Genomic DNA, 26283 nt, shown 5'->3' on the forward strand with positions numbered 1-26283 from the left:
GACTGACACAGAGAAAGGTTTTCAGAAAATATTTCTGTATTTTATATCTACTTCAAAAACATTTCCATTGCAGTTGTCAATCAATTTCAACATACAAGATAATGAAATCCACATTGTCATGAAATCTAAATAAATGAGCACTGAAGATAGAAATCTGCTCTAAATCTAAGTTTTGGAATGGATATTAAATGACATACAATCTAAAAATCACAAAGTTACTGTTAAAACCTGCAGATATTTAATGGTAAGATAATATTATTTCCAATAGAAACTTCTAGGGCAGGTACAGTCTGAATCCTGTAAGAATATTTGTGGAAAGCAAACATTTTTTAGAGAGAGAGACCTTCAAGACCACCTACAAATAGTTGCTGGGGAAGATCTCCTAGTCTTCTGTTTCAACAACAACAACAAAATCCCAACTACCTTCAGCAGCTTTTCCAGGAATTAGTACCGTTTTGCTTAGGGCTTGAATTTTAAGGCTTCTTTCCTTTTTAAGGCATTTATGTGCTTACCACAGATTCTTCCAGAATACTTCTCCTACATAGTGTCACAAAGAAAGCAGTGAAATGAAATCTGCATGAAATCAGTTCAAATATAAGTTACATCTCTGGGTATGATTATATGCATGCTGGCCAATTCTGCAACAGTTAAGTACTTTTACAGCTAAAAGAGCTACTACAGAACAGAGTCACTGCATAAGGCAATGACTGGACTGGACTAGAGTCTATATATAACCTTAGAAATACAATATTTTCTTTTAGTATCATCCTGCTCCCAACTCTAAAGAGATTTTCAGTTCCCATTCCCTCAAACATACAAGCTTTTAAACCCCAAGTGACATCAGAGGCTAATTTAATGGGGAAAAATACTTAATAAAATTCAACTGAAAAATGCCAGTCTAGCTTCATCCTCAGTCATCTTACACAGGAAGAGTTCCAAAACTGCATGTAACACATACCATGATGGAAAGATAGAAATGCAAGCAGGTTATCAGAAATGCCTCATATTTGCATTACTGATCACTGGGAAGTCCAGTCCAGCTAGTCTTGCTACACAGCTAAATAATTAGAATGCAGTATTGCCTCCACTGTGTCAGCCGTGGGATACCGAACACGATACCATCAGGACAAATTCGTACAGCACAGTTTAAGAATTAAAGCAGGTTACATACTCTGCTTGACATGCTTTTCCCAAAAACACTTTGAAATGTCTGATGCAGTTTTATTTTTCCTTGAAGAGAAATAATGCCATGGACAGTCAGCTCAGCTCCTTTGTAGGGGAAAGGGACCTGGGGGTCCTGGAGACAGCAGGGTGACCATGAGCCAGCACTGGGCCCTTGTGGCCAGGAAGCCAATGGTACCTGGGGTGGGTTAGAAGGGGGTGGTCAGTAGGTCAGAGAGGTTCTCCTGCCCCTCTGCTCTGCCCTGGGGAGACCACACCTGGAATCTTGTGTCCAGTTGTGGCCCCTCAGTTCCAGCAGGACAGGGAACTGCTGGAGAGAGTCCAGTGCAGGGCAACAAAGATGCTGAAGGGAGTGGAGCATCTCCCGTGTGAGGAAAGGCTGAGGGAGCTGGGGCTCTGGAGCTGGACAAGAGGACACTGAGGGGTGACCTCATTACTGTTTGCAGATATCTAAAGGGTGAGTGTCAGGAGGATGGAGCCAGGCTCTTCTCAGTGACAACCAGTGACAGGACAAGGGGTAATGGGTTCAAACTGGAACACAGGAGGTTCCACTTAAATATGAAAAGAAACTTCTTCCTGGTGAGGGTGTCAGAGCCTGGCCCAGGCTGCCCAGGGGGGTTGTGGAGTCTCCTTCTCTGCAGACATTCCAACCCGCCTGGACACCTTCCTGTGTAACCTCATCTGGGTGTTCCTGCTCCATGGGGGGATTGCTCTGGATGAGCTTTCCAGGTCCCTTCCAACCCCTGACATTCTGGGATTCTGTGATCTAAATTGGTTTATGTGACCTGTTGATACTTTTAAGAGCTGTAATAAAGCATCTATCCTTGTATCACTGAAAATGCTAAGTAATTGTACTGTTATCAGGAAAAAAGGCATCTTTAGCATCCTTGGGAACAAGAAGAAAAAGTGCCACAAAATCTGCAGTTCTGTCAAACAAGTGGTCTTACGTTCTTCGTTAGGGTCCGAAGGGCAAAAAAAAAATCAGGAAAAAGGTATCAGAATAAATTCTGATACACTTGTGTACTAATATACTGATGCATGACATTATTAAAGCTCACGTTTATCTATCCTACGCTGTGAGGCTTTGACAACACAAAGGAATACCACCGGAAATCCTTATGTTAATTCTACCCCTTACTCCAATATGTTCTTCTTCTAAATGGATTAACAGATTTTTTTTCTAGTATATTGCAGTAGTTCCTGATTTAGAATAGTACTTAGGAATATGCATTATTTGAAACATATGTTAAGTCTATCAGTGGACAATTAAGATGAAATCTAAGTGCTGTACTGAATCAAAGCCAGTGTACCTAATCACAGTCTCCTGCCACATGAATATTTCCTTTTCTTCTTAATAAAGAACATAGTGACCACCTGAGGTAACAGAATCCAGACACTTTTGATTTACGTTCTTAACCTAAATATTCCAAACTCATACCTTTTATAAGTCCTAGCACCATTACACAAAGTAAGCAAACTAAAATAAACAGTCAGTTTGATCTAAAGGTTTATGTTAAGCTTCATGGTATAAAACTGGTAACTAAATTAGCTCTTCATCCATTCAACTACTGCTGTTTAAAGCTACATTAAAAGTTAGTCTTAGGCCTACACTTTATGCAGTTGAGCTTAATCTGTAAAACACTTGCATTTTTGTACTTGTGGAACATGCGGCTTATCTGTGTGATAATAACAGATTTAAGAATACTTGAAATTAATTTATACCTTAAACCTTTGGAGAAAGCGCCACCAAATAGCATCTTGAAACGCTAAAATATACGATTTTGAGCAAAACAAAACTCTCCAAACTTTGAGGCTGTTTTCTGTCAGAACAACGATAAAATATTCATTAAACTGAATGCAGAGATTTGAAAAATCCTAAAACTACAAAACAAACCCAAACTAGACCAAGGTAAAAAGTACAAGGATTTTCATTTGGAACACCATCCACAGGCAAATAGGAACTTCTTTCAGTTTGCAGAAAGGAAAAAAACTTGCAGGGGAAATGTTTCGCTTATACTGAGAAGAACAAAAGCAGCTTCTTTGGGAACCTCAGTGTTAGGCTTTCTAAATAGAGACACTGATCCGCACTTGTCAGTTATCTGCAGCATTCTCAACTTTTAACTGCTTTTTAAAATTTTCAGTAAAACTAAGACCAAAAGCCTAAATACGTAAAGTCTAAAACACGAAAATGAAGGTATACAAAATTAGGAAGACAGCAAGTCACACTTGTTGCATTAAATTTATCACAGAACAGAAACATTACAAATAACCATAACAACAAAGCAGATTAACGTATTTCCTTTTACATGAGAAGGCATCATTGATCCTAAACTGTGCCAAAGCTGCGTGCAGAAGTGCTAACAGGATTTCCATATTCCTTGCATCTTGCATTTCTGGGTACATTTGCACATATTTAAGCACAAATAAACAAAATTTTTAAATCAGTCTTCCAAATGTAATTATTTTTAACACAGATGTGGCATTTCAGAAAGTTGCATCAGGTTCTGGCAGTGTATTACAAACACCGCTAATAGGAGTAGCTATAGATTACAAACTCACAGAAGGTTCTTATCCAGTGTAAGTAGTAAGGTCTACAGCCATTCTCCAAGCACCAAGACGCTTGGGTTTATGTAAAAAAAATCATGACATTTGATATTTTGTAGGACTAGTGATTACTTCTGTATATTGCTATTTCACTGTCAAGTTCAACAAACATGCTTCTGTTTGTATTTAAACATTTTTTTCTCAAAAATGTTCCATTCACGCACATGTTTTGCAGCAAGTACTATCAGACTATTTAGACACAGAGTTTATCGAGGCTGCTCAACAATCTGAATTTTAAATCTTCCACTCTGCACAACTTGTTTTTATCAGCTTGACAGTATTTGGACTTAGACAAATAACAGGAATTAACAGTTCCCTTCATTTATAAATCTGAAGCAGTTAAAATTAATTCAGAAAAATGTAGTATGTGACACAACATTTAATATTCTTCAGTCCTATTAGTTAGTAACTATTTTAACCTAGATTGTGAAATTTAGTCTGTGTAATACTACTTAATGATAGCTTAATTTGCAAAAAAGGTCATTAAAATAATTTTTATTTTTATTAATAATAACTTAATATGCAAGATTGATAAAACACATGATTTCAGAGTATCTGATATCTCCTTGTGCACTCCCTGTCTCTTCGTTGGCAGGGTGCCCGCTCTGCGCTCGGATTAAAAGCTCTAATCAGGAAAATATTTTTAGTATATCTAGATCTACATCTAAATGTATATGCGCACAAAACTTAATATACCATATAGTCCTATTGCATCGCTGGAATGACTGGAAGGCTTAAAGAGCACCATTTTGGTCTTTCTATATGTCTCATCTTTCCTATACAACACCAAGATCTGTGAATAACAAAATATTTCTCTAGATCACAGAATGTCAGGGATTGGAAGGGACCTGGAAAGCTCATCCAGAGCAATCCCCCCATGGAGCAGGAACACCCAGATGAGGTTACACAGGAAGGTGTCCAGGCGGGTTGGAATGTCTGCAGAGAAGGAGACTCCACAACCCCCCTGGGCAGCCTGGGCCAGGCTCTGACACCCTCACCAGGAAGAAGTTTCTTCCCAAATTTAAGTGGAACCTCCTGTGTTCCAGTTTGCATCCATTTCCCCTTGTCCTACCATTGGTTGTCACCAAGAAGAGCCTGGCTCCATCCTCCTGACACTCACCCTTTAGATATCTGCAAACATTAACGAGCTCACCCCTCAGTGTCCTCTTGTCCAGCTCCAGAGCCCCAGCTCCCTCAGCCTTTCCTCACACGGGAGATGCTCCACTCCCTTCAGCATCTTGGTGGCTGCGCTGGACTCTCTCCAGCAGTTCCCTGTCCTGCTGGAACTGAGGGGCCACAACTGGACACAAGATTCCAGGTGTGGTCTCCCCAGGGCAGAGCAGAGGGGCAGGAGAACCTCTCTGACCTACTGACCACCCCCTTCTAACCCACCCCAGGTACCATTGGCTTCCTGGCCACAAGGGCCCAGTGCTGGCTCATGGTCACCCTGCTGTCCCCAGGACCCCCAGGTCCCTTTCCCCTACACTGCTCTCTAATAGGTCATTCCCCAACTTATACTGGAACCTGGGGTTGTTCCTGCCCAGATCCAAGACTCTACACTTGCCCTTGTTCTATTTCATTACATTTTTCCCTGCCCAGCTCTCCAGCCTGTCCAGGTCTCTGATGGCAGCACAGCTTCCAGTGTCACCACTGCTCCCAGCTTGGTGTCATCAGCAAACTTGCTGATAGTGCACTCTATTCCCTCGTCCAAATCAGTGATGAATATATTGAACAGTACTGGTCCCAGCACTGCCCCCTGAGGCACTGCACTAGATCCAGGCCTCCAACTGGACTGTGCCCCATTGACCACGACTCTCTGGCTTCTTCCCTTCAGCCAGTTCACAGTCACCTCACTACCCGCTCATGCAGACCGCACTCCCTCAGTTTAGCTGTGAGGATGCTGTGGGAGACTGTGTCAAATGCCTTACTCAAGTCAAGGTAGACCATGTCCACTGCTCTGCCATCATCCATCCATCTTGTTATGTCCTCATAAAAGTCAATGAGGTTGGTTAAGCAAATGATATGCTGGTCCACACTGTAATAAGCATATTTTTTCAGCATGCTTATCCACTTCAGTGGCACATGCATTTATCTTCTCCAAATCTGAGAGCGGACTGACATTCAAGGGAGCATGCTCATACAGATATTTATATCTAGCACTGAAGAAATAATCCTTTTTGTAACTTATCCATCAAATAATAAGGCTCATCAAGAGAGATATGACTTGGCCACTCCTTCTGCAATCAGTACATAGTAAAAAGAGTTATTTCTGAAAATGATACAAGTGCTAAGATTAAATCAGGTGACCTGGGAACTTCATTTTGCATAAAGAATAGTAATACCAGTATCAATGCATTTTACATATACCTTCTAAGAATCTCTAATTTTGGCAACATTGTTAACATAGAGTGCGATTCCCTCCTCTCCCATGTCCTGCCTTCAGAGATTACTACATCATCTCCAAAAAACACAAGACCAGAAATAGGCCAGGGAGGCTCATTATAGCATACACAGAGTAATTAAAAAGACTATAACTTTTTAGTTAGAGAAGGAGATAACCCAAGAAAAAAAGAGTTACTATGTTTCTAAAGAGGCAAATAAAATCATGTGCAATTTAGGTTCTCAGAAAGGACAGTAATGCCTTCCATGTGTTGAGAACTGCCTTGGAAGCATAGGAGGAAACTCTATTCCTTGATCCAGCAAGAGAATTTAAACTAGCAGCTTAAATATTTGAGCAAATTGTTGAAACCAACAGTAGACATTTGAAGTTAATCATCAAACTGGTCTCTTTCCTGAAATAACTCAGTAAGTGTTAACACAGAGTAATGAATGTGTTTTCAAACCCTCTAGTATAGCTGAAAGATAAGGACGTGTTCTATCTTTATAGCAAGACAAAAATATTTCTTTTTAAAAAATTCAAATGAAATGCAAACTATTAATACACCTACGTTCATTTTAAGGTAAAAAGGAAAAAGGTGAGTAAAACCAATCAGAAAATTAAAGTATATTAATATTTTGGTTTGACAGTATGCCAAATTAAAATGTTTCCATTTTTATGTGAGATTGCTCCTCTTAAAAATATACCTTTTTAAGAAAAAAAATAAATTTTATAATGAAATGTTCCACCCATCAAAATACTTTTGAACATTTTCTGTTTCTTTGTTCCTGTGAGAGAAGTTCTGGTTCAATGCAAAAGAGCAATTTTTCTCATAGCTCTGTAGTGAAAGGCTTTGAGTGAATCAGTACTTGCAAATAACATAGGCAGGTCAAAAGGAATGTTCTGTTTCCTCCAAAAAGAATGTAATATTGACGAATCACTGGTAACAGCTCTATATTAAATTCTTTAACAAAATACAAAGGCATGTTCAAAGGTTTCCCTAGTAGTCTTATCAGTACAAGAAAAGAAAGCAAGCTCATTAAAAAGCAAAACTAGCTATTCCCCTTCTCATACTCATCACAAGCTTTTGCCTCGGGGTTCAAGACTTTTTGTTATGTTAGCAATGTTGTGGACTGAACAAATATTTTAAATAAAGCTTGATTCAGACTCATCACTCAAGCATACTTCCAACAATAGAAAACTGCTGTACAGCAGGCAAAAAATTTCCTCCATAGTTTAGCTTTGCAAAAAAGGAAAGTTAAAACAGAGAGGCTGCTCTCTTAAAGGTTTGTCATTTCTATGAAACTCTTCCTACCCAGTGCCTGAGGGTCTTGGAAATACAATCTATGCTCAAACTCAATTCTCAATATTTACATTCACATGGCTTTGCTCAGGACCTGACTCTTGCATGTTCATTCACCATATGCATGGGTAGTTAAAATAATAAGCAGTCAGACTCACCAAATCTTGTTTCAAAAGTGAAAGGAGGCTTTTGCATCTTCTGCTGCAAGTTCATTGTCATTTCTTCCAGTAAAGAGAATACTACACATCCTTAGATGTCGAGAAACGTGCTAAAAATGTGAAAGATATGTAAGGACACTTAATCATAAAGACAGAACTTCCATTTTCAACTCAATACAAAATATTAATACTATTATTTATGTACTTCTAAAACACATACTGAAGAAAAGGTGAATGTCCGATCACCTGACAAATGAGCACTGTTATTATTGGTTTTGTTTAGAAGTTAGAAGAAATGCAAAGGTTGCAGATTAGCAGAAGTCTAAGATCAGTCAGAATCTTCCAAATTTAGTGTAATCAAAAATTCAAGCTCTATACTGTTACATCTGAGCAGAAACCAAGTGTGAGAAATACCAGTTGGAAAAAAATTACCTTTTTAGTAAATTCTGAAATTAAGGACCCCAAACAAAAACTATATAGAAACCATTCCTAAAAATGGCTTAATATCACAGTTTTTGTGCAAAAACTGTATAGAATAAAAGTCAACAAAGCAGTAATTCAGATTTCAGAACCGACTTTAAATGATGAGCAGGTTCTGTTCCCAAACAAGTTCTGGATCAAGCATCCAAGTAAATGAATCAGAGTAAGAGATGGTACAGTTTGTAAAACCTACTATAACTCACTTTGGCAAGAAAGAATTGTAGAAACTATTATAAAAGTCTTCTTTGTGTCCAATATTTTGTTATTTTGACATAATTCACTGCTGCACATCAAGATGTATTGTTGCAGCCATAAGGAGATAAAAAAATTTGGATGGTAGCTCTTTTTTCTTACTACTGCAAAGTATTACATACCACTAGCATGAAAAACAGATCAAGTCAAAACACACCAAATAACAACAGAATGCTGGTAGAAATCCTCTGCCACTGAATGGAATACCACTTAAGTCAGTGAGGTTTTTGGGGTGTAACAGAGATCAAAGTTCGCCATAAAATCTGCCTACAATGTCAACTTTTTCCCCTAAGGCTATTACAACTAATGTATCACAGATTTCATTTCACTGAGTCAAGAGAAATATTCTCCGTACCAAAATTACTGTTTTAGCAACATAAAAATGCAGTAACTGAATACCGGGTAAATGCTACTGCTGAGCAGCATGCTCAACCAGGCCATGGAGTTCTTCAGAAAAGATCTCATGTCCTATTTTAGATACAAAACAACAAGAAATATGGCAACACAATTCTCCCAGCCCTCAGTGCCAACCATTAAGTATGCTGAACGCAAACACCTGAGGAGACCAAAGCCTGAGGGTCACTTCACACGGGCAGGGAACACCTGTGAGGGAAACCAGCTGCGAGGGGCACGTTTCTTCCCGCCAGGTAACAGATCTGGTCTCTGTTCAGGTTTTAGTGACACAAAATGTGGAAAAGCTGGTTCACAAATAAACACAAGACGCGGTGTTGGAGACGAGGCACGAGGAGCCGCTCTCTGCCCTGGGCTGCCCGGGGACCTTCTCCTCTGCCGGGTTCACCCTGAGACGCAGCCAGCCAGCTGGCCTGGGGCTGGGCGAGGGAGGACACTGTCCGTCAGGCAGTCTGTCCATCCGTCAGCCTGCCAGGCAGTCTGTCCATCCGTCCGTGCATCCGTCAGCCAGTCAGTCAGCCAGCCTGTCTGCCTATCAGTCAGTCTGTCTATCAGTCAGTCAGTCTGTCTGTCTGTCAGTCAGCCGGTCTGTGTGTCGTCAGTCAGTCAGTCAGCCGGTCTGTCAGTCAGCCGGTCTGTGTGTTGTCTGTCAGTCAGCCGGTCAGCCAGCCAGCCAGCCAGCCAGCCAGCCGCGCGGGGCTGTCACGCGCAGTCCAACGCCCGCGAAAGGCACGCGCTCCCTTTCGCCTGCAGGCCCGCACGCGCCGTCACCAAGGGCCCCTGGCAACCGCTCCCCGCCGAAAAGCCCGCTCGCGCGCACGCTCTTCCGGCCCCCCGCTCCCCGCCGCGGCCGAGCCCGACACTTTCGTTCCGGGGTCTGTGAAGGCCGCAGAGGAACCCGGCGGCGCTTTGCGGCGAGCGCCCGCCCGCGGAGGGGCTGGAGCCGAGCGAGCGGGTGAGAAGCGGGGCGGTGCGAGGCTCCCCCCCGACCGCCAGGGCACCAGGGCCAGGGGGGTGCGGGCAAGGAAAGAGGGGGGAGCGCGGCGCGGAGGTAGCGCTTCTCCGGCCCGTGAGGTGAGAGACTGGCGGGCCGTGCGTGGGGCGGCCCCGGAGCGCCGCGGTGGCCGCGCCGTGAGGCGGGTTTGCGCCTCGGAGGCCTCGGTGTCCCGCGGGGCCGGGCGGTGTCGCCCCGGCAGGAGGAGCGCGGTGTTGTCTCTGCACGGAGCCCGCAGAGTCCGCTCCGCGGGCCGCTCTGTGCTCCTCGGTCCCTGTGGTCACAGAAGGTCCCGGTAGCTCCTTGCGGCCCCATCAGCCGGTGCCCTGGCCCGGCCGAGCTGCCGCCACGGGGCTGGGCGCCCGCAGCACCGCGGGGACACGCGTTCTGTGAGCTGCTCACAAAACCTCCGTATCCTGAGCTTCGGAGTTGTCGTACAGTTACAGCCAGAACCCTTCCATCGGTAGGGACTGACCTGGGGTCTGGAGATCAGTTGGAGACACACTGATTTAGTCTTAAAATGTCTGAATGGACATCTGGGTCTTACAAGTTGTGTGAGCTCTATTGCTGTCTTTTTTTTTTTAAGAAAGAAAAGTAAACTGCGTGTCCACTGCTGTAACTTTGTGAACAGCTGTGACTTTGGGACCACAGAGGTTTTCCTGCGCGGTTAGAGCAGCATCTCTCCTGTCAGGACCAATAATGAAGGCGCTTGGGGGTGTCACAGATGAAGGTCACAGTGCCACGGGCATCCCATGGAAAACAACGGGGCCTCTTGGCCCCTGTGCTTCTTGGGGAAACTTGGTAACAGGACGGGTTAGGCTGAGATAAATATAAAGGGTATATTTGCTTTATCTCAGAGACTCTTAAAAGCAAATTGCACTATGAAATTTGTGTGCATATTAGATTTTGTGTTTATCTGAATAGATACCCCTGACCTTTAAAAAGTCAGAGCTTCTTGGCGGGAAGGGAGAAGTATCATAGCATAGTATTTAATTTTACCAGAAAATAACAACTAATTTCTCTGGGATTAATTTTAATTTTTTTATTGGAAAGTTAGCAGGGTGTTTTGGTTTTGTTATTTTTTCAATTAAATTACACTTGGTTTTATTTAAACACTTAATTTTGGATCACGTCTCAGGAATTATTGTTTGTTTGTTTTTGTTAAACATGACTGTTTTGTTACATCATTTCACAAGTGTGATCCCTGACATGAAAAAGTAAACCTAAATTAGCTGAAAGTAAATACCGAGAATGGCTTTTTCCATTTTAAGTGATGCAGCGCAGAGCACAAAAGTCAGTTTAAGTCAGTTTATAAGCACTGCAGGCTCTGACCGGGGGCTGCGTTGGAGACCAGGGGACCCTGAGTGATTAGTCAGAAGGGTTTCAATGCAACTGTGACTACAAACCTCTGCGCACAGCTGTACGAACGCTGTCTGGTTCGGGTAGGGGCCCACAGTCGTGTTTCTCATACATTACAGTGAAAATTCGATGCCAGCTGCAGAGAGGGAGACAACATCTGTCCTGAAGAAAGCCTGAAAAAAATCCATCACTGTTAGTACATAAATACAAACTTGCAGAATGAGTCTAGACTGGGTCAGCACTTATTATCTGGGATATGGAACAGCAAACGGGTATTTTAGCTCATCAGATTAATTTTTCATTCTCAAGCCTTGCTCCTGGAAGATTTAATGTCAATAAATTTGTACAATTACCTTTTCTCTTATGGATTTCTGCCCTGTAGGCGTTTAAGTCATTATCAATAGTCACACTGAAGGGTAATGGGACTGCTCATCCAGGTAAATAGTGTCTACCAGTGTTTTCACATCTTTTAGACGCTGATCCTAACAATAAGAAAAAAAAATACCATGCTGTATGAGTTAAGTGAGTGGGTTACCTTATCTTAGTAAAATGATAAATGTGTGCATACGTGCATTAAGAATACAGATCTCAAGTTCTTTCTACCTGTTTATCTCATACCCTCCTCAAATCTGGAGTTCTTGGTGCGATAACAACCGAATACGATGATTTTATTATTCTTTTTGTTATAGAAAATATCTTCTTTGAGGAGTATTTCTTGCTAAATATGATCAAATGGAATAATTTCCGGTAAATTAGTCCATAGTATATTGGATTTTTATTTAACAGCTATTGTCTGTTTCAGCTAACCATGTCTTTAAATTCGTCTGCACTTTTAAATGAAGAAAACCCTCAAGGACCAAAAAGAAATACTGAACTTTTGGAACATCTAGAATTGCAGACTCCATCATCATTTCAAGATAATCCACTTCAACAGTTACAATTGGCGTCGCACGAAGTACTTGAAAAGGCCAAAAAGAGTGGGAGATCGAAATGCCCCCGCTGCAGTAGTTCACGGATGTTTTATTGTTATACATGCTTTGTTCCTGTTGAAACTGTCCCTCCCAAAGAAATTCCAACTGTGAAGGTTAATGTTCTTATGGATTTTTTTATAGCATTCATGTGTCTTTTAGTTGCTGGAGACACAGAACAGACTACGACCATTTCTTTTATGATTCATTCTTTAGGGACATTCATCTTTAACACAGCTATAACTAAGAATAAACTACAGTTGAATAAGCTACAGTTAAATTATTGTTCTTATTGGAGGATTTACATGTGCCAACACTGACAATGTACCAGTCCTCCCATAAACATTTATATAGCTACTAGATGAGAAGACAAGCTGAAGTCACTCAGCTTCTCATGCAAATGAGTATGTTTTCACTTAGTTCTTAAAAGTTACTTTACCTTCTTTCTCCAGTTTCTAAGAACTCTGGCCAGAACAGAACATATCGTGAACAAACAATATGATTTGTCCATAACCAAGAGTGACTTTTACATAAAATATGAGCTAAAAGCATGTCTAAATATCATGGTTGTATAATTCAGATAACCACTCTTAAATTATTCATAAAGAATAAAAAGTGCAACGCCCTTCAGCTAAAATACTTGGATAAACCATCAAAGAGGGCCGTGACATTTTGCAAAGTCACCCAGGAACTAAAATGCATTTTGAAGACACTGTAGTTTGAAGGCATTGTGAAAATACTTTAGAAGTACTCTGGAAATTTGATTTAGGTGTATTTTCATTGAAATGGCTGGTTTTGCAATAAGGTGACTAGTTTATACAGATAAACATATGTATTTTATGACCATTATGTAGCCCAAATTAAGATGATTTACCTTATTGTTACTATTTCTAGAGGTTTTACCATGCTACTACCACAGCGTTCCAATTGTATTCATTGTATACTTAGGTACCTTTTACATTAACTGTGAAAATGCAACAGGTGCTCCTTGTCACTTGTCTCTAGCTTAGTTCTAAGCCTATTAAAGGAAACACATCAAAAATTGTCAAGTATGTCTCAATTACATACCTATAGGGTTTTCACCTGGGTTTTGCATAAACTTTTACACCCGTATATATGAACATAAACATTATTTTTTGTTTGTTTCTTACTATAGTTACCTTTGAAGATCGACATTATTAAACACCCAAATGAAACAGATGGCAAAAGCACCGCTGTGCACGCTAGGCTCCTGGCACCTGATGATGTTACAATTTATAAATACCCTTGCATTCCAGAATATCAAGAAAAAAGACACGAAGTAAGAAGTTCTCTATAAATATCAGGGCTTTGTGCTGGGGAGATGCAGAGGTATCTTCGGTCCTTGCTCCTGCAGTGGTGCTGGAGTCTGCTGGGAGGGAGCGAGAGGAAAGCACCACTCTGTTTAATCCAGTCCACCCCATCTTGCTTGCGCCTGCAAATACATAGTGGTTGTAGGCTGTTCCAAAGCTTAGAAAAACTGTAGCACTGTCTGACCACCTTGAATTTCCTGTGTTCACCACCTTAGATAATGGATCGTTTGATTCACTGTGTACCATAAGAAATATTTTGCCCAAACACGTGGAAGTGTTCAGCTCACAGCAAGTTAAGCAGCGGTTAGGTGGTGTGCTTATTGTATTCAGGAGCTGTGGTATTTAAACTCCCCTGAAATTTGTAACGTTTGCTATTATAGCGAAAAACCTACTGAAATGTCACTATTGTCTATCACAGTCAGCACCCTGAAAAAAATAAGCTATGCACTTGGATTTACATGCTCATTAGGTACGATTATTCACTCATTAGATGTGATTAAATTCATCAGGTGTTATTAACCTGAAATCTAATATGTACACGTTCGATGTCATAATTAGCACTTTCATTATTGTTGGACTACATGAAGAATAAAATAACAGCTTATAGAGATGTTATTTTCTTTATGGAATGAGCCATCACGGGAAGCATAGGTGGCAAAAAGGCTGCAGTGACTGTGCTGTCCCTGCTGTCCAGCTCACAGCCTCAGAACGCTGCAACAGCTGCTGAAAAAACACTAAGTAAGGCCATCGCTGGCCTGTTTCATGTCAGACAGTTGTGGGACCTGCAATACAGAGGAGATTATTTCTTCTAATCTAAAATTTGGGAATGAGAAGCTATTCTTTGTGGCCTTGCTGCTCCACGTACTGCAACGACAAGTGAAGTTTGAACTTCCCCAGGACTGACACAAGGCTTGGCTGAAAAAGCTTCTTTTTTGTAGAAGTATTAGAGTTGGTGGCACAGGGATGGAGGTGACATTTAATTTAAGATCTCTGATAAGTATCTTTATTCAGTATTTTAATATAGTCTTTTATCCTTTTAGACATTAGAATATTTTTTAAGAGATACTTTTTCATTTTGTCCTTACTTAAATATTTGTGGGCGGGGATAGAAAATTTCTGTTCTCTAATGACACAATTCTTGTTCATTAGATTTTGACACTCCAATTTTTTTCTCTTTTCTCCATTTAGATAGCACTAATATTTCCTGGACCCAATTCCATTTCAGTAAAAGATATTGCTTTCCATCTCCAAAAGTACACTAAGAAAAGTGGTTGTGGTAATGACGATGACTGTTCCAAAGAGCCATTTCTTAAGCAAGCAAAAATAGAACCTAAAGAAGAAGAAGAAAATCGAAATGAAGGCATCTCAAGCAACAGGAGTGAAGGCACTAGACTGAAGAAAATAATATTTATTGACAGTACCTGGAATCAAACTAACAAAATAATAACTGACGAACGACTTCAAGGTAAAAAAAACTATATAATATTGAGATGTTATTGCTACAGAAATGAGTAAGGGAAATTTATGTTTATGTAACAGACCAGAGCATGATATGTGTATACTGAGCCCTATATCTGAGTATACAGGAAAGATTTAACAGCCTGTTTCAGTGCTGGAGACATCCTGAGTCAAAGACTCCATTACTTTTCACTACATATAAATTGTTTTGCAAAATGATAAGACTGGTACTAAGAAAACATTTATATTTATTTCTCCTGCTTCTCTGTTGGAACAAATTTCCTCAGTCTCACAGAATATAAGCCGTCATGGTAAGACGACAGAACAGTACCTTGTCTGGCCCCTGAAGGAAGCCAGTAAGATTCCCCTTGCAGGTGGCTCTGCTGTTTCAGGAGAGCCAGGGCAGCATTTTTGAACACGCTAGTGGCAGACAGGCCACAAGAAGGTGAATGAGGGATCTAGGAGATACAGCACAAGCACGTCACAGCTTGGTTTCTCTTTCTGTTGCGGTAAAGTTCTTTGTTTTATGGTCATTTTAACAACCTCACTCCTTTCCAGACAAAAGGGGAATGAACGCCTGCTGGCCCTCTACACTCTCTGAGAGCAAAAACTTGTAATTCTGCAAAGGTTTTTTTTGTCTTAGGTTCATAACAAGTTTACACTTAAGTATTACACTTAAGTATTCTAAATAAAAGCCACAAAAGATAAAGCAATTTATCAATAACATTCCATTTCCTTTGAGATAAGTAGGAGTTTGAAAATACTTTCATTAGTGACAAAGGTGCATTTAGCTGGGAGGCAGGCAATCAAGTTTATATATAATATATACAGCTGCTTACTAGTGCCTGCTTTGCACTGGACTCTCAAGGAACTTCACAGGCTTCTTACAAGATAAATGTTGTCTTGCTGTCTAGTCAGTTCATTAAAGAATCCAACACATTAGTATAATGTATTTGCTAATTAAAGTCCTGTTACTAGGTATTTAGTTTAACACAACACATACCCTATCAAATAAATTGAAGTATTACTGTAAAGATTAGAGTAATTGCATGTTGCGAGTTAGTGTAAAGCAGTTGGAACTTATTTTAAAAGGATAAATCTAAGAAAAGTAACAGGCAGCCAGGGGAACTGAAGATTTCCATGAAAGCTTATGCAGTATATCAGGCAAAAATTTGTGATTGGCGTTACTTTGGAGCTCTTAAAGAATGGTTTCCAGTTACCCCATGTGAATGCTGATCTGGTGGACTCTTCTCTCCTAGAACTCTGTTTCTATTCCACCTGTATTCCAGTCCTGTTCCCCTGAGCACTTGTCAGGATTGGCATGCAAGTCAGTCTGTCACATCCACACCCAGGGGAGAATTTTACCCTCCATACAGCGGTTGAACAGTGTGCACAACCCCTGCGTTCCTTGCTTTCCTTAGTGCCTGTCATAAAGGACATAAGTCATATTAATACTCATTTTAGAGATTGCACTTTTGACTTCCAAGATGAATGGGGCAGAAGTTCCTTAGGCATAAACTGATTAAATTTTTATGTCATACGCACTTGAAAAATAGACAACTATTGTCATTTTTCAGTTTAATTGCAAATGATGTCGTCATCCAACAAAATATTCCTCATATATTAAATTTCAAAAAGGAGTGTTTATCATTCCAAATAAAAAGTAATTGCTGTACTTATTCAGAAAGATTAAGTTACAGTGAATACTGGATGGAAACATTAACAGAGCCAAGAAAACATAAAGGCCTTGTGTTTTGTAAGCCTGCTTTTATATGGAGAGTAAATCTAGCTAATTGTCCTGCAAGAGAAAGCAAATGAGTACATCAATCTTAAAAAAAAATAAGCCTAGAAAACTTGGACAAAAAATACTTTATATCTTCTTGGAAAAGTGGTGTAATGTATCTTTAGAAAGCAGTTAAAGACAGGAAATATTTGAAAGCTGTTAACGTGAACAATTGATTATTTCATTAAAAGTGATCACTAGATGAGAAAGGAATCCGTTGTGTCTAATGTTAATGATTACTTTCTCATATGAGTGATGGAGCCTATTGGCAACATCGACACAGTTCTTAAATGAACAGATTGCTTTGGTATTTTATCCTGTAAGTTTGATCCATTTTGTATTAGCCAAATGTCTTATTTTATTAGCTTATACATTCTCTTGTAAAAGGCTGAATCATACATCTGCTTTAGTTGGGGGATCACACCTAACTAACTGCAAAGCAAACAACTAAATCCGTCTTGCAGTTACACTAGAAAGAATTAAACAGTTTGTAAGTAAAAAGTGTAGAATTAATTACAAGTGCTGGCCTAGAGGCCAATTTGCACCTTAAACTTCTGTTCATAAGCAATTCTTAAACCATAGTGTTATTTTTACTATTACTTGTACAAACCATCCCATGACATACAATCTGACTTCAACATTCAGAAAAGAATTTACAACCTCATCCTGGTATTATTGACAGGTGTATACGCTGTTCTCCGTAATCCGACTCTCCATCCTGCTTACGAAGTGATTACACGTTAAGGTGGTTTTAATTTTGAGTAGTTTGTGCATCTCAAGGAACATAAATATCAAGATACACATTTAAAAATCTGAATAATAAAACAGATTATAGTAGATAAAAGATTTTAATATGCCCTACAGAGACCAAATTTCTTTCTTTCATCTCAAGTGGGAATGGTTTGAGTTTCTAATAAAATTAATGACCAGGTTCTGTCATACTTACTCCTGAGGAATCCCAGTGAGAGTTCAGTTACTTAACAAGCATAAATGAAACGTGTCTGGCTGTTAGCAAATGTTCCTCAGTTTAGCAAAACTAACAGTCTGAGGAATTCTGTTTTATACCTGAAAGGTAACAGCTTTGCAAAAGATGAGGTTTATTAATCATTTTATGAACATCGATGAATCTGTGTAGGTTAGGGTGTCACTGTTCCCATCTGAAGAGACTCTGCAGTTTACCGAGGGCGGTGAGGCTGTATGAATGAAAGGATAACCGAAATATGCAAACGTGAGTGTTGTAGCCTGCGATTTACAGCACTTGTTCATCACATTTCAAAGTGGTCCACAAAGGAGGATGAAACTATTGTCTCTGGTTTACGGACACATAATGGAGGTGCAGGAAGGGAAATTGTTTGCATGCAGCCATCTAGTCAGAAAACAAAACTAAACACTTGCCTGGCATCCCACCCATCAATCCACATTGTCTAATTTATGTCATCCTTTTTTTCTTGACAGGCTTGCTGCAAATTGAGTTAAAGACAAGGAAAACTTGCTTTTGGCGTCATCAGAAAGGAAAGCCAGATACATACCTTTCCACAATAGAAGCAATTTATTATTTCCTTGTGGACTATCATCAGGAGATTTTGCAAGAGAACTACAAAGGACAATATGATAATCTGCTTTTTTTCTTTTCATTTATGCACACATTGATTAAAAATGCCAAGTGTTGTGCAGGAAAAGAGTAAGCTGTCTGTCTGAAGGTAAGTAACACTACGTTTTATTTTGTTTCTTTTATAATGATAAACTACACAAACATAACTGTTTTTATCTAACAGAAGGCTGGAAATAGATTGTACTTTTAATAATGGCTACGGTGTTTGTCCAAAATAAGCTGCAGACCTCATGTCCTGCATGCTTGAGGCTGTAGAACTGCTCAGGTGAACAGTCCGATCAGAATTACTTATTTGAACACAGTTACGCTTTGCTAAACATCGCTGTGTTTGACCTGCAGACCTGATCTGCTCATCACAGTGCGAGCATTTCCTGAGGTGGGGAGAGGAGGACTCGGCCCCTTTTGCCATAAGGAAAGTTCTCTCCAACTCTAAAAAGGAATTAGTATGGTAGCTTGTTATTGTTATTAATACTTTGTGTTTCACCCAGTAATACCGATGAGGATATTTAATACAAAATGAAAATACAAAATGAAAGACCACATTAATTAAGTGAATAGAATATAAATTCTATATTTTCACGATTAATTCTGGAAAATTGTCCTAGTAACAGAAAAGAGCCATCTCTTTAAACATTGTTATACAGTGCAGGATTTAGATAATATAAAAGTATGTGAATGGTACTGAGAGAATTCTCAACTTCTTGGATAATTTTACACTTTTTCAAACAGATTAGTTACATTTATTATTATATAATATTATTATTTTGGGGAACACTAACTTAAATGTGATAGTGGTATATCATAATAAAATTTTGTAGATGCCACATACTTGTATTCTAAGCAGCTGAAAGGGCTCATTGCACTGCAGGAGCTGTCTGAAAAACGTAGATCTTTTTGTAGGACCCCAAACAAAGTCATTTGCAGAGACAAGAAACAGGGAAGATGGTGGTTCTGACCACAGAATTTCTCACGAGACTTCCTTAATTTAAGCAGACTGTGAATCTGCTGTATTTTTTTCTTTTGCAGTAATAGTGTAACTTTGAACAGCACAAATAAGACATGATCGATGCTGATGACATTTTTGCTGGTGTGGGTAGCAGTTGTCACACGTGAATGTAATTCTACTGGTGTCTTTGGCACACTGTGCCAGCACCGCTAAAGCTGGCAGAGGTCATAGACAACCACTGTGGTGAAAATAGTAATTGCTTAAAACACAAGATACAGTCTCTGCAGGTCACCCTTATCTTCAGATTTGTGTGTGGATGAAGATAAAGATGCATTTCGGTGGACAATGAAAACATCTCCATTTGCAAAAAGAAGTGCTTGTTAGTTACATCAGTGCACACAAACAGCACCATGAGCAACACAGGCTTGACGTTAGAGCGAAAAAGAACATTTAAAAATATACATATGTATATATTGAGTTTATGTGCCAAGCAATGAGAAAAAATAAGCCATGTCTCAGTACTATTGAAACAACACATTTCATATTCATTTGGTTCTTATTGCTATTGAGAGGTTATTTTGGCTTTTGACGATGATTAATGCTATTTCCTTTGGTATGAATTTTGATAGTCTTTTGACATTTCCATCTGTTCTTGTATTTCTTAAACAAAGATTGTTGTAATGTTTCTTAAAAAAAAATGACAGAAGTATAATAGCTTGAAAAGGAAACTTTCACCCACTTTAAACAAAGCAGAATAAAATGAACCTACTGACCTAATGTTTTACAAGAACCAGAGAGAAGAATCTGGGGGGAGAGGAGGAGTTACTTCCAATACACATTTCCCTGAAAACATGTTTTTTTATTTAAGAAGCAGAGGTCAGATAAAAGCTTATATAAGCTGTTCTTTGTTACTTTTGGAAAATAGTTTCATAAGGTTAAAAATGGTTTCAAAATTTAAGTTTTGTGTACCTCACTTTATTTGAACAACGGGAATTAATAGTCTATTCCAAAAGTAAGTTAATTCTCAGGTGAAATCAATGTACGGAAATGATTTTACATCTGGAACACTGTGTCCAGGAATTGGGTTCAGATTCTCCTTCCAGTGCAACCTCAGTGTAATGCAAGAGTCATTCTTATACCAAGTGACAGAGGCACATCTAGTATCTGTAATTATGTTCTGTTGATGTTCCTGTGATAACCTTGTATGAGAGCAGCAAGGAGGTTATTGCTGCAAATCTGTTCTGAGCAGCAGATGTAGTTGCTCCTTCTCTCCCCTCTGTTAAAACATTTAAATCCTCTAACTGCAATACTGGTATAAAAAACCAAACCAACCAGGTCATCTACCTCACCCTGAAAATGTCTCAATACCACCAATACATTTTTCCAGCTTTGAGGCTGAAGACTAATTTTGTTCCACCAAATGAAAGCAAACAAGTGGTTAATCCTTTCAAGTGCAATTAGCAGCACTGACCTCCCTGTTCTTTAAAATGAGGGTCATGGGGAGGTAAAGGCCAGTTCTGGGCCTTTTCTTTCATATCAGAATAACCCTTCACTAACTATCTCTTCTGTTTCCAAAAACATCAGAGAGCAAGGAGGAAAACAGGCTTCTACTTCCATTAGCAGTAACTTAAACAGCCATAAGTTAAAGGGGGAGGAAAAGGAAGAGCATCTCTATCTATCTCCTTTCACAACAGAAGACATCTGGCCCCCTGTGGGGAGGCCCCAGATAACAAAGAACCTGTCATTACAAACCTGCGCGATGTGTTCAGAGAACCATTTTACCTGCAGTCTGGCTCATTCATTTCCTGCCACCAAAGCCATCTGCTTTTGCTTATTGTGGGTATTTTTGTTCTTTGTTTGGCCAGGAGCGTGAAGTGGCTTCACTTTAGCATGCCTGGATGCTTGGTCAGAGGGAGTATTTAATCCTTTCTTCAAAATTAATAAGAGGGAGCTGCATAAAACAATTCCTTTCCTGGAAGGCAGCGTGAATGTCATCCAAGCCTAGGTTGAATAAAAGGTCATGTCAGTGCATGGGGTAAAGATACATTGAGACTGAAGAGAGATGGTAACTTGCAATCTACAGCAGACTGTTCCAAAGCACTTGTAATCTCACCGGATTTAAATCCTTTGCTACTGCTTGACATTTTTGCCTTTTCCAGTTGAGCTCATCTGGTTTCCACACAGGCTTCTTCAGGCCCAGCTGCAGAGTAACACAGCAACCTGTTCTTGCTTTTCTCTTGCACTGAGCTTCAGTATTTTGCTTGAACACTTTAAAAATCAGTCTGTGTTCATAAATACCTTCATAGCACACTCACATAAAATGTGATGTGAAAATCCATTCCACCTATCCCTATCTTTGAAAATACCAAAATAAGGAGGGGGAAAATTTTTCCTATTAGTTTCCCATCATTTACTATAATGCATTTATTATACTCCCAGCTACCATTAATTTGTGTCTCAAAGCATTCCAAGAAGCTGCGCAGCAGCTGATTTCGTCAAACTTGTTTTGCAACAAAGCCATTTTGCAGCAAAACCGTGACTGCAGCAGCATTAAAACAGGAAAGCTTTTCCACTAAGATGAAAAGATTGTGTGGCAGTAAGATGCTGATCTGTTGATACCAAAAGATGAGATCACAGATTAAGGTATTGAACTACTCAACATAATTCCTGATCCGTTATCCCTTGTCTTGAAACATTATTTTAGTAAAACTCCAATCCTGCCGTTAATATGAACGTTGATTTTTACTGGTGACACTAATACCAACAATTCAAAGTGTTTATATGAAGAATTTACTACATGCTTCCTGTTCACTCGCTGGGAAAGACAACACATCGCTGCCACTTTATGGGTTCTGAAGAAGAATCGGATGCTGTAGAATTTTGAAAGTTGTGCATCACATCAAACTCTAAAAACACTCTAGTGGTGGTGTTGAGTCTCACAGCAAGAGGTGGAAACTACTTCTCTAATGCAAAACAGACACTGTATTTTCACCTCACTGAAAATGGACATTTTTGTCTTAACTTCGGTAACAGTGGAACTGTTATCATTCAAATCAACTGTGATTTTTCTGCTGACTTTTCAGACCACTGGTATTGCAATAGGATGTTAGAAGATACCACAGAAGAATGAAGAGAATCCTCCACACCACTATACCCAAGATTGAGTCCTAATCCATGTAGGATCCTGTGCACTTCACTTACTTGTAGTTCATTTCTGCCTCTGAGTAACATGTCTCTCCATATGAAGCTGGACCTATAAGCCAGTTGAACTCAGCATGGAATATAAAGGCTGAATATTATTACTTCAAAGGTTCTGATGGTAAAATTTCTGATTTTCTGACAAGAGGGACAGAAGAGCTATACATAAGTATGTGTACCGGCGTAAATATGAATATATACTTCTCTCCCAGCAATAAATGCATTAGGACACAAGCCAAAGATTTTTCTCCTGTGCTGTTTCTATCTTAGGGACATAAAGACAATCAAAGTGTGTTATCAGTTTACCAAATTAAATAATAAACCGTTAGATATACAGAGCAAATGTATACTTTAATAAGATACACACATAGCTGACCCTGCTAATGTAACATGGATGTGTAATTTGGCTAGGAATTCATTTGTTAAGTTTGGACACAATACCCAGCACAAGCGCTGAATTATCGCTCCAAACAATACACTGGAAAAACAGATAATATTTCATACATTTTCACCATTGTGAATATTGCTGCTAATATGTCCAGTGTAATTCCCTACTCTTATCTTGTAAAACATCACATTTTCTTGGCATCTCCAAGCAGCACCAAAGTATTAGATTTGTAAAAGAAAAAAGAAAATAGGGCATGCCAAAAGAGGCCAAAGGGGTAAACAGGTTATTCCAAAACAATTAAAAGAGTAAAACTGCAAAATATATTTAGAGGGTTTTGAATTTCACCGAAATTCTGACTCACATGCATGGCAGCAATGCCATTCGTTCAGCAGAGAAGAGGAGCAGGAGTGCAGCCACCCTGCTGCTGAGGAAAAGACGTTTGTCTCCAGTACCCATGTGCACAAACACCTGCAGTGAACACACACACACACACGACCCTTGATTCATATTATATATAATGCAACATCATGTTTTCTTTGCTGTCTTGTGATTACGTGCTACCAAGTAATCAAACCAGAGACAATGTTTCTCAGATTTCTATTTTACTTAGTAATATGCAATTAGTTTATAAATTCCTTGGTTTAGGCCACTATTTACTCAATTTCAATGTGATTTTATTACAAACAGTATGTAAATCTTTTAAGTAACTGTAAATTTTATAATATACCTTCTGTCTTACCAAACTGAGGTAAGACCTGGATTTTACTCTGTGAGAATACATTTTTGTGTATATGATCTGGAATAACATGTAACTTTAATAAACGAAGTTGTCTGGGAGTTAAATAACACAGACCCTTCATTTTTTCTGACATTTGATGTCTCAGTACCATCTTCAACAGCCATGCTATCAAAAATGATCAGATACAATCTCTAGTCATATTAACATCTACATCTATTAATGTCCACAAGTCATGGTTTTAAACATAACTTCATGACTTGAGGCTTTCATCATCATGAGTTAGGCTGGTTTCCATATAGAAAACCTTACTTCTACTCAATGAAATATAACAAGGGCGAGTGTAGAGTCTTGCATCTGGGCAGGAACAACCCCAGGTTCCAGTGTAAGTTGGGGAATGACCTATTAGAGAGCAGCGTAGGGGAAAGGGAGCTGGGGGTCCTGGGAACAGCAGGGTGACCATGAGCCAGCACTGGGCCCTTGTGGCCAGGAAGCCAATGGTACCTGGGGTGGGTTAGAAGGGGGTGGTCAGTAGGTCAGAGAGGTTCTCCTGCCCCTCTGCTCTGCCCTGGGGAGACCACACCTGGAATCTTGTGTCTATTTGTGGCCCCTCAGTTCCAGCAGGACAGGGAACTGCTGGAGAGAGTCCAGCGCAGGGCAACAAAGATGCTGAAGGGAGTGGAGCATCTCCCGTGTGAGGAAAGGCTGAGGGAGCTGGGGCTCTGGAGCTGGACAAGAGGACACTGAGGGGGGACTCATTCATGTTGACAGATATCTAAAGGGTGAGTGTCAGGAGGATGGAGCCAGGCTCTTCTTGGTGACAACCAGTGATAGGACAAGGGGCAATGGGTTCAAACTGGGACACAAGAGGTTCCACTTAAATATGAGAAGCAACTTGTTCCCGGTGAGGGTGTCAGAGCCTGGCCCAGGCTGCCCAGGGGGGTTGTGGAGTCTCCTTCTGTGCAGACATTCCAACCCACCTGGACACCTTCCTGTGTAACCTCATCTGGGTGTTCCTGCTCCATGGGGGGATTGCACTGGATGAGCTTTCCAGGGCCCTTCCAACCCCTGACATTCTGTGATTCTGTGATTCAATTAAGTTCTAAATTATATAACACATTCCTAGGATGCACTCCATTTTGAAGTGTCCCATATAATCAGCAAGTCTTTTTAAAGCCATATTTGAATGCCAGCCTCCCAGCCCGAATGTCTGTTTTAGTAGTTTCTGGAGCTATTTGCTTTAGAGACAGATGCTAAAAAATTGAGCAGAATCAGACTTTGTAAGTCAGAAAAAAAGAAGTATCCTTAGTGTTTTTTCCACAGAAGAACAATACTTTAGGTTCCAGGAAAAAAAAGTTTGCTCAAGCTGAAACTACAGACTTAATTTCAAATGTTGCTGGTAATGCTAGATAAAAATTCTGTATTTCAAGAACATCATAAATATTTTATTTCTTTCAAAAGTCATTTTTGGGGATTCAATTTCATTACTAAATTGTTTGCCAAATGTAGCATGAATTTCAGCTGACCTAAACCTGCATTTTCTAGTGATTGGGCTATGCAGCTGAAACATTCTAGCCAAGCTTTCTCTGTTCACAGGCTTCCTTTGGGCCAAATAATGCTGCACAGCCAACCTTTTCATATTTACAGCAGACAAGGAAGCAACTTGATACAGCTTCAGTTTTCAGAACCATCATGTAAATCAGCTCAGTCTACTTGAAGCAGTTGGATCGTGCTGCTTCCTCTTTTAACCTCACCCAAAGCGTTTACAGTATTGGCTTCAATCCGCATACCTGTGTCAGTTCAGAGTACAAAAGCGCTTGCATTGTTTGCCATCATGACAGTTGGCCAAAAATATAACAGAAACCTTTATATTACCAAAATCTGCCTCTTTTCCTTGAATATGGCTTACTTTATTCTGGGTAACTGGTTTAAAACCAATGCCTGAAGCAGCTGCCAGGGAATTTGCTGACAAAACTATACTGCCAAATTCTTGAGCGCAGAATAATCTGTAGCATAGGCATAGCCTAACTGATTTTGCTCATTTTAAAATGAAAACCCATTAAAAAGATATAATGGGATAAGAAAAATAATCTTGACTCTTTTGAAGCCCCTGAAAACTAACACAGTAGATGAAAGCAAGGTAACGTGCAAAACTGTAGCTGTTCCAGCATATGCATGGTCCTATGGAAATGACCAGGATTTCTTTTTGTACACCCCTGCAAAGTTCTGCTCTCCCTGTATAGGCCATTTTCAGTTAAACTTGTGTATATTTATCTTGTGAGACATCAATTTAGAAGAGGCATTTGTTGTTTCTATACATGCTGGCACTTTTCTTGTGAGAAACAAATATATCATAACTAACACTGAACTCTGTCCCTGGTTTTTAGTACCTTTCTTTGCTTTCCAGAGTTCCAGCCCTGCCATGCCAGTGCTAACAACTGGGATCTTCCTGTGCTGCTGTCATTTGCACCAGTGACCAGAGCCAAGTCTGTATCTGAGACAAAAAGGAAATATATTACAAAATGTGTTATTATGAAAGGAAAAGCCACTGCTTCAAGTTATCAAGACAACACCAAAGCACATTAATCAAGCATACAATAAACAATGGCAGTTTGTTGTTTCATCCGAATGAAAATATTAGATCCATCTGTTGGTGTTCAAACCTAGAATTGAATCTTGGCAGATCCATGTGCTAATGAAAACTATTTAAAATATTCTGTGCATTCTCTGCGTAAGATATCAC

General features: G+C 39.8%; 1 protein-coding gene across 1 annotated transcript; it reads left to right on the top strand.

The window, feature by feature from the left end:
• Positions 1-11928: 11928 nt before the first annotated feature.
• On the top strand, positions 11929-26046 carry DTWD1 (DTW domain containing 1; the record flags this gene model as incomplete). The annotated part of the gene is made up of 5 exons (XM_080351235.1): positions 11929-12204; positions 13245-13388; positions 14608-14884; positions 18116-18360; positions 25948-26046. 4 exons carry the CDS (start codon positions 11929-11931, stop codon positions 18343-18345), a joined length of 927 nt encoding a protein of 308 aa, XP_080207361.1. The 3' UTR covers positions 18346-18360; positions 25948-26046.
• Positions 26047-26283: the final 237 nt, after the last annotated feature.

Source organism: Nesoenas mayeri, assembly GCF_963082525.1.
Source record: "Nesoenas mayeri genome assembly, chromosome: 11".
NCBI classification, from domain to species: domain Eukaryota; kingdom Metazoa; phylum Chordata; class Aves; order Columbiformes; family Columbidae; genus Nesoenas; species Nesoenas mayeri.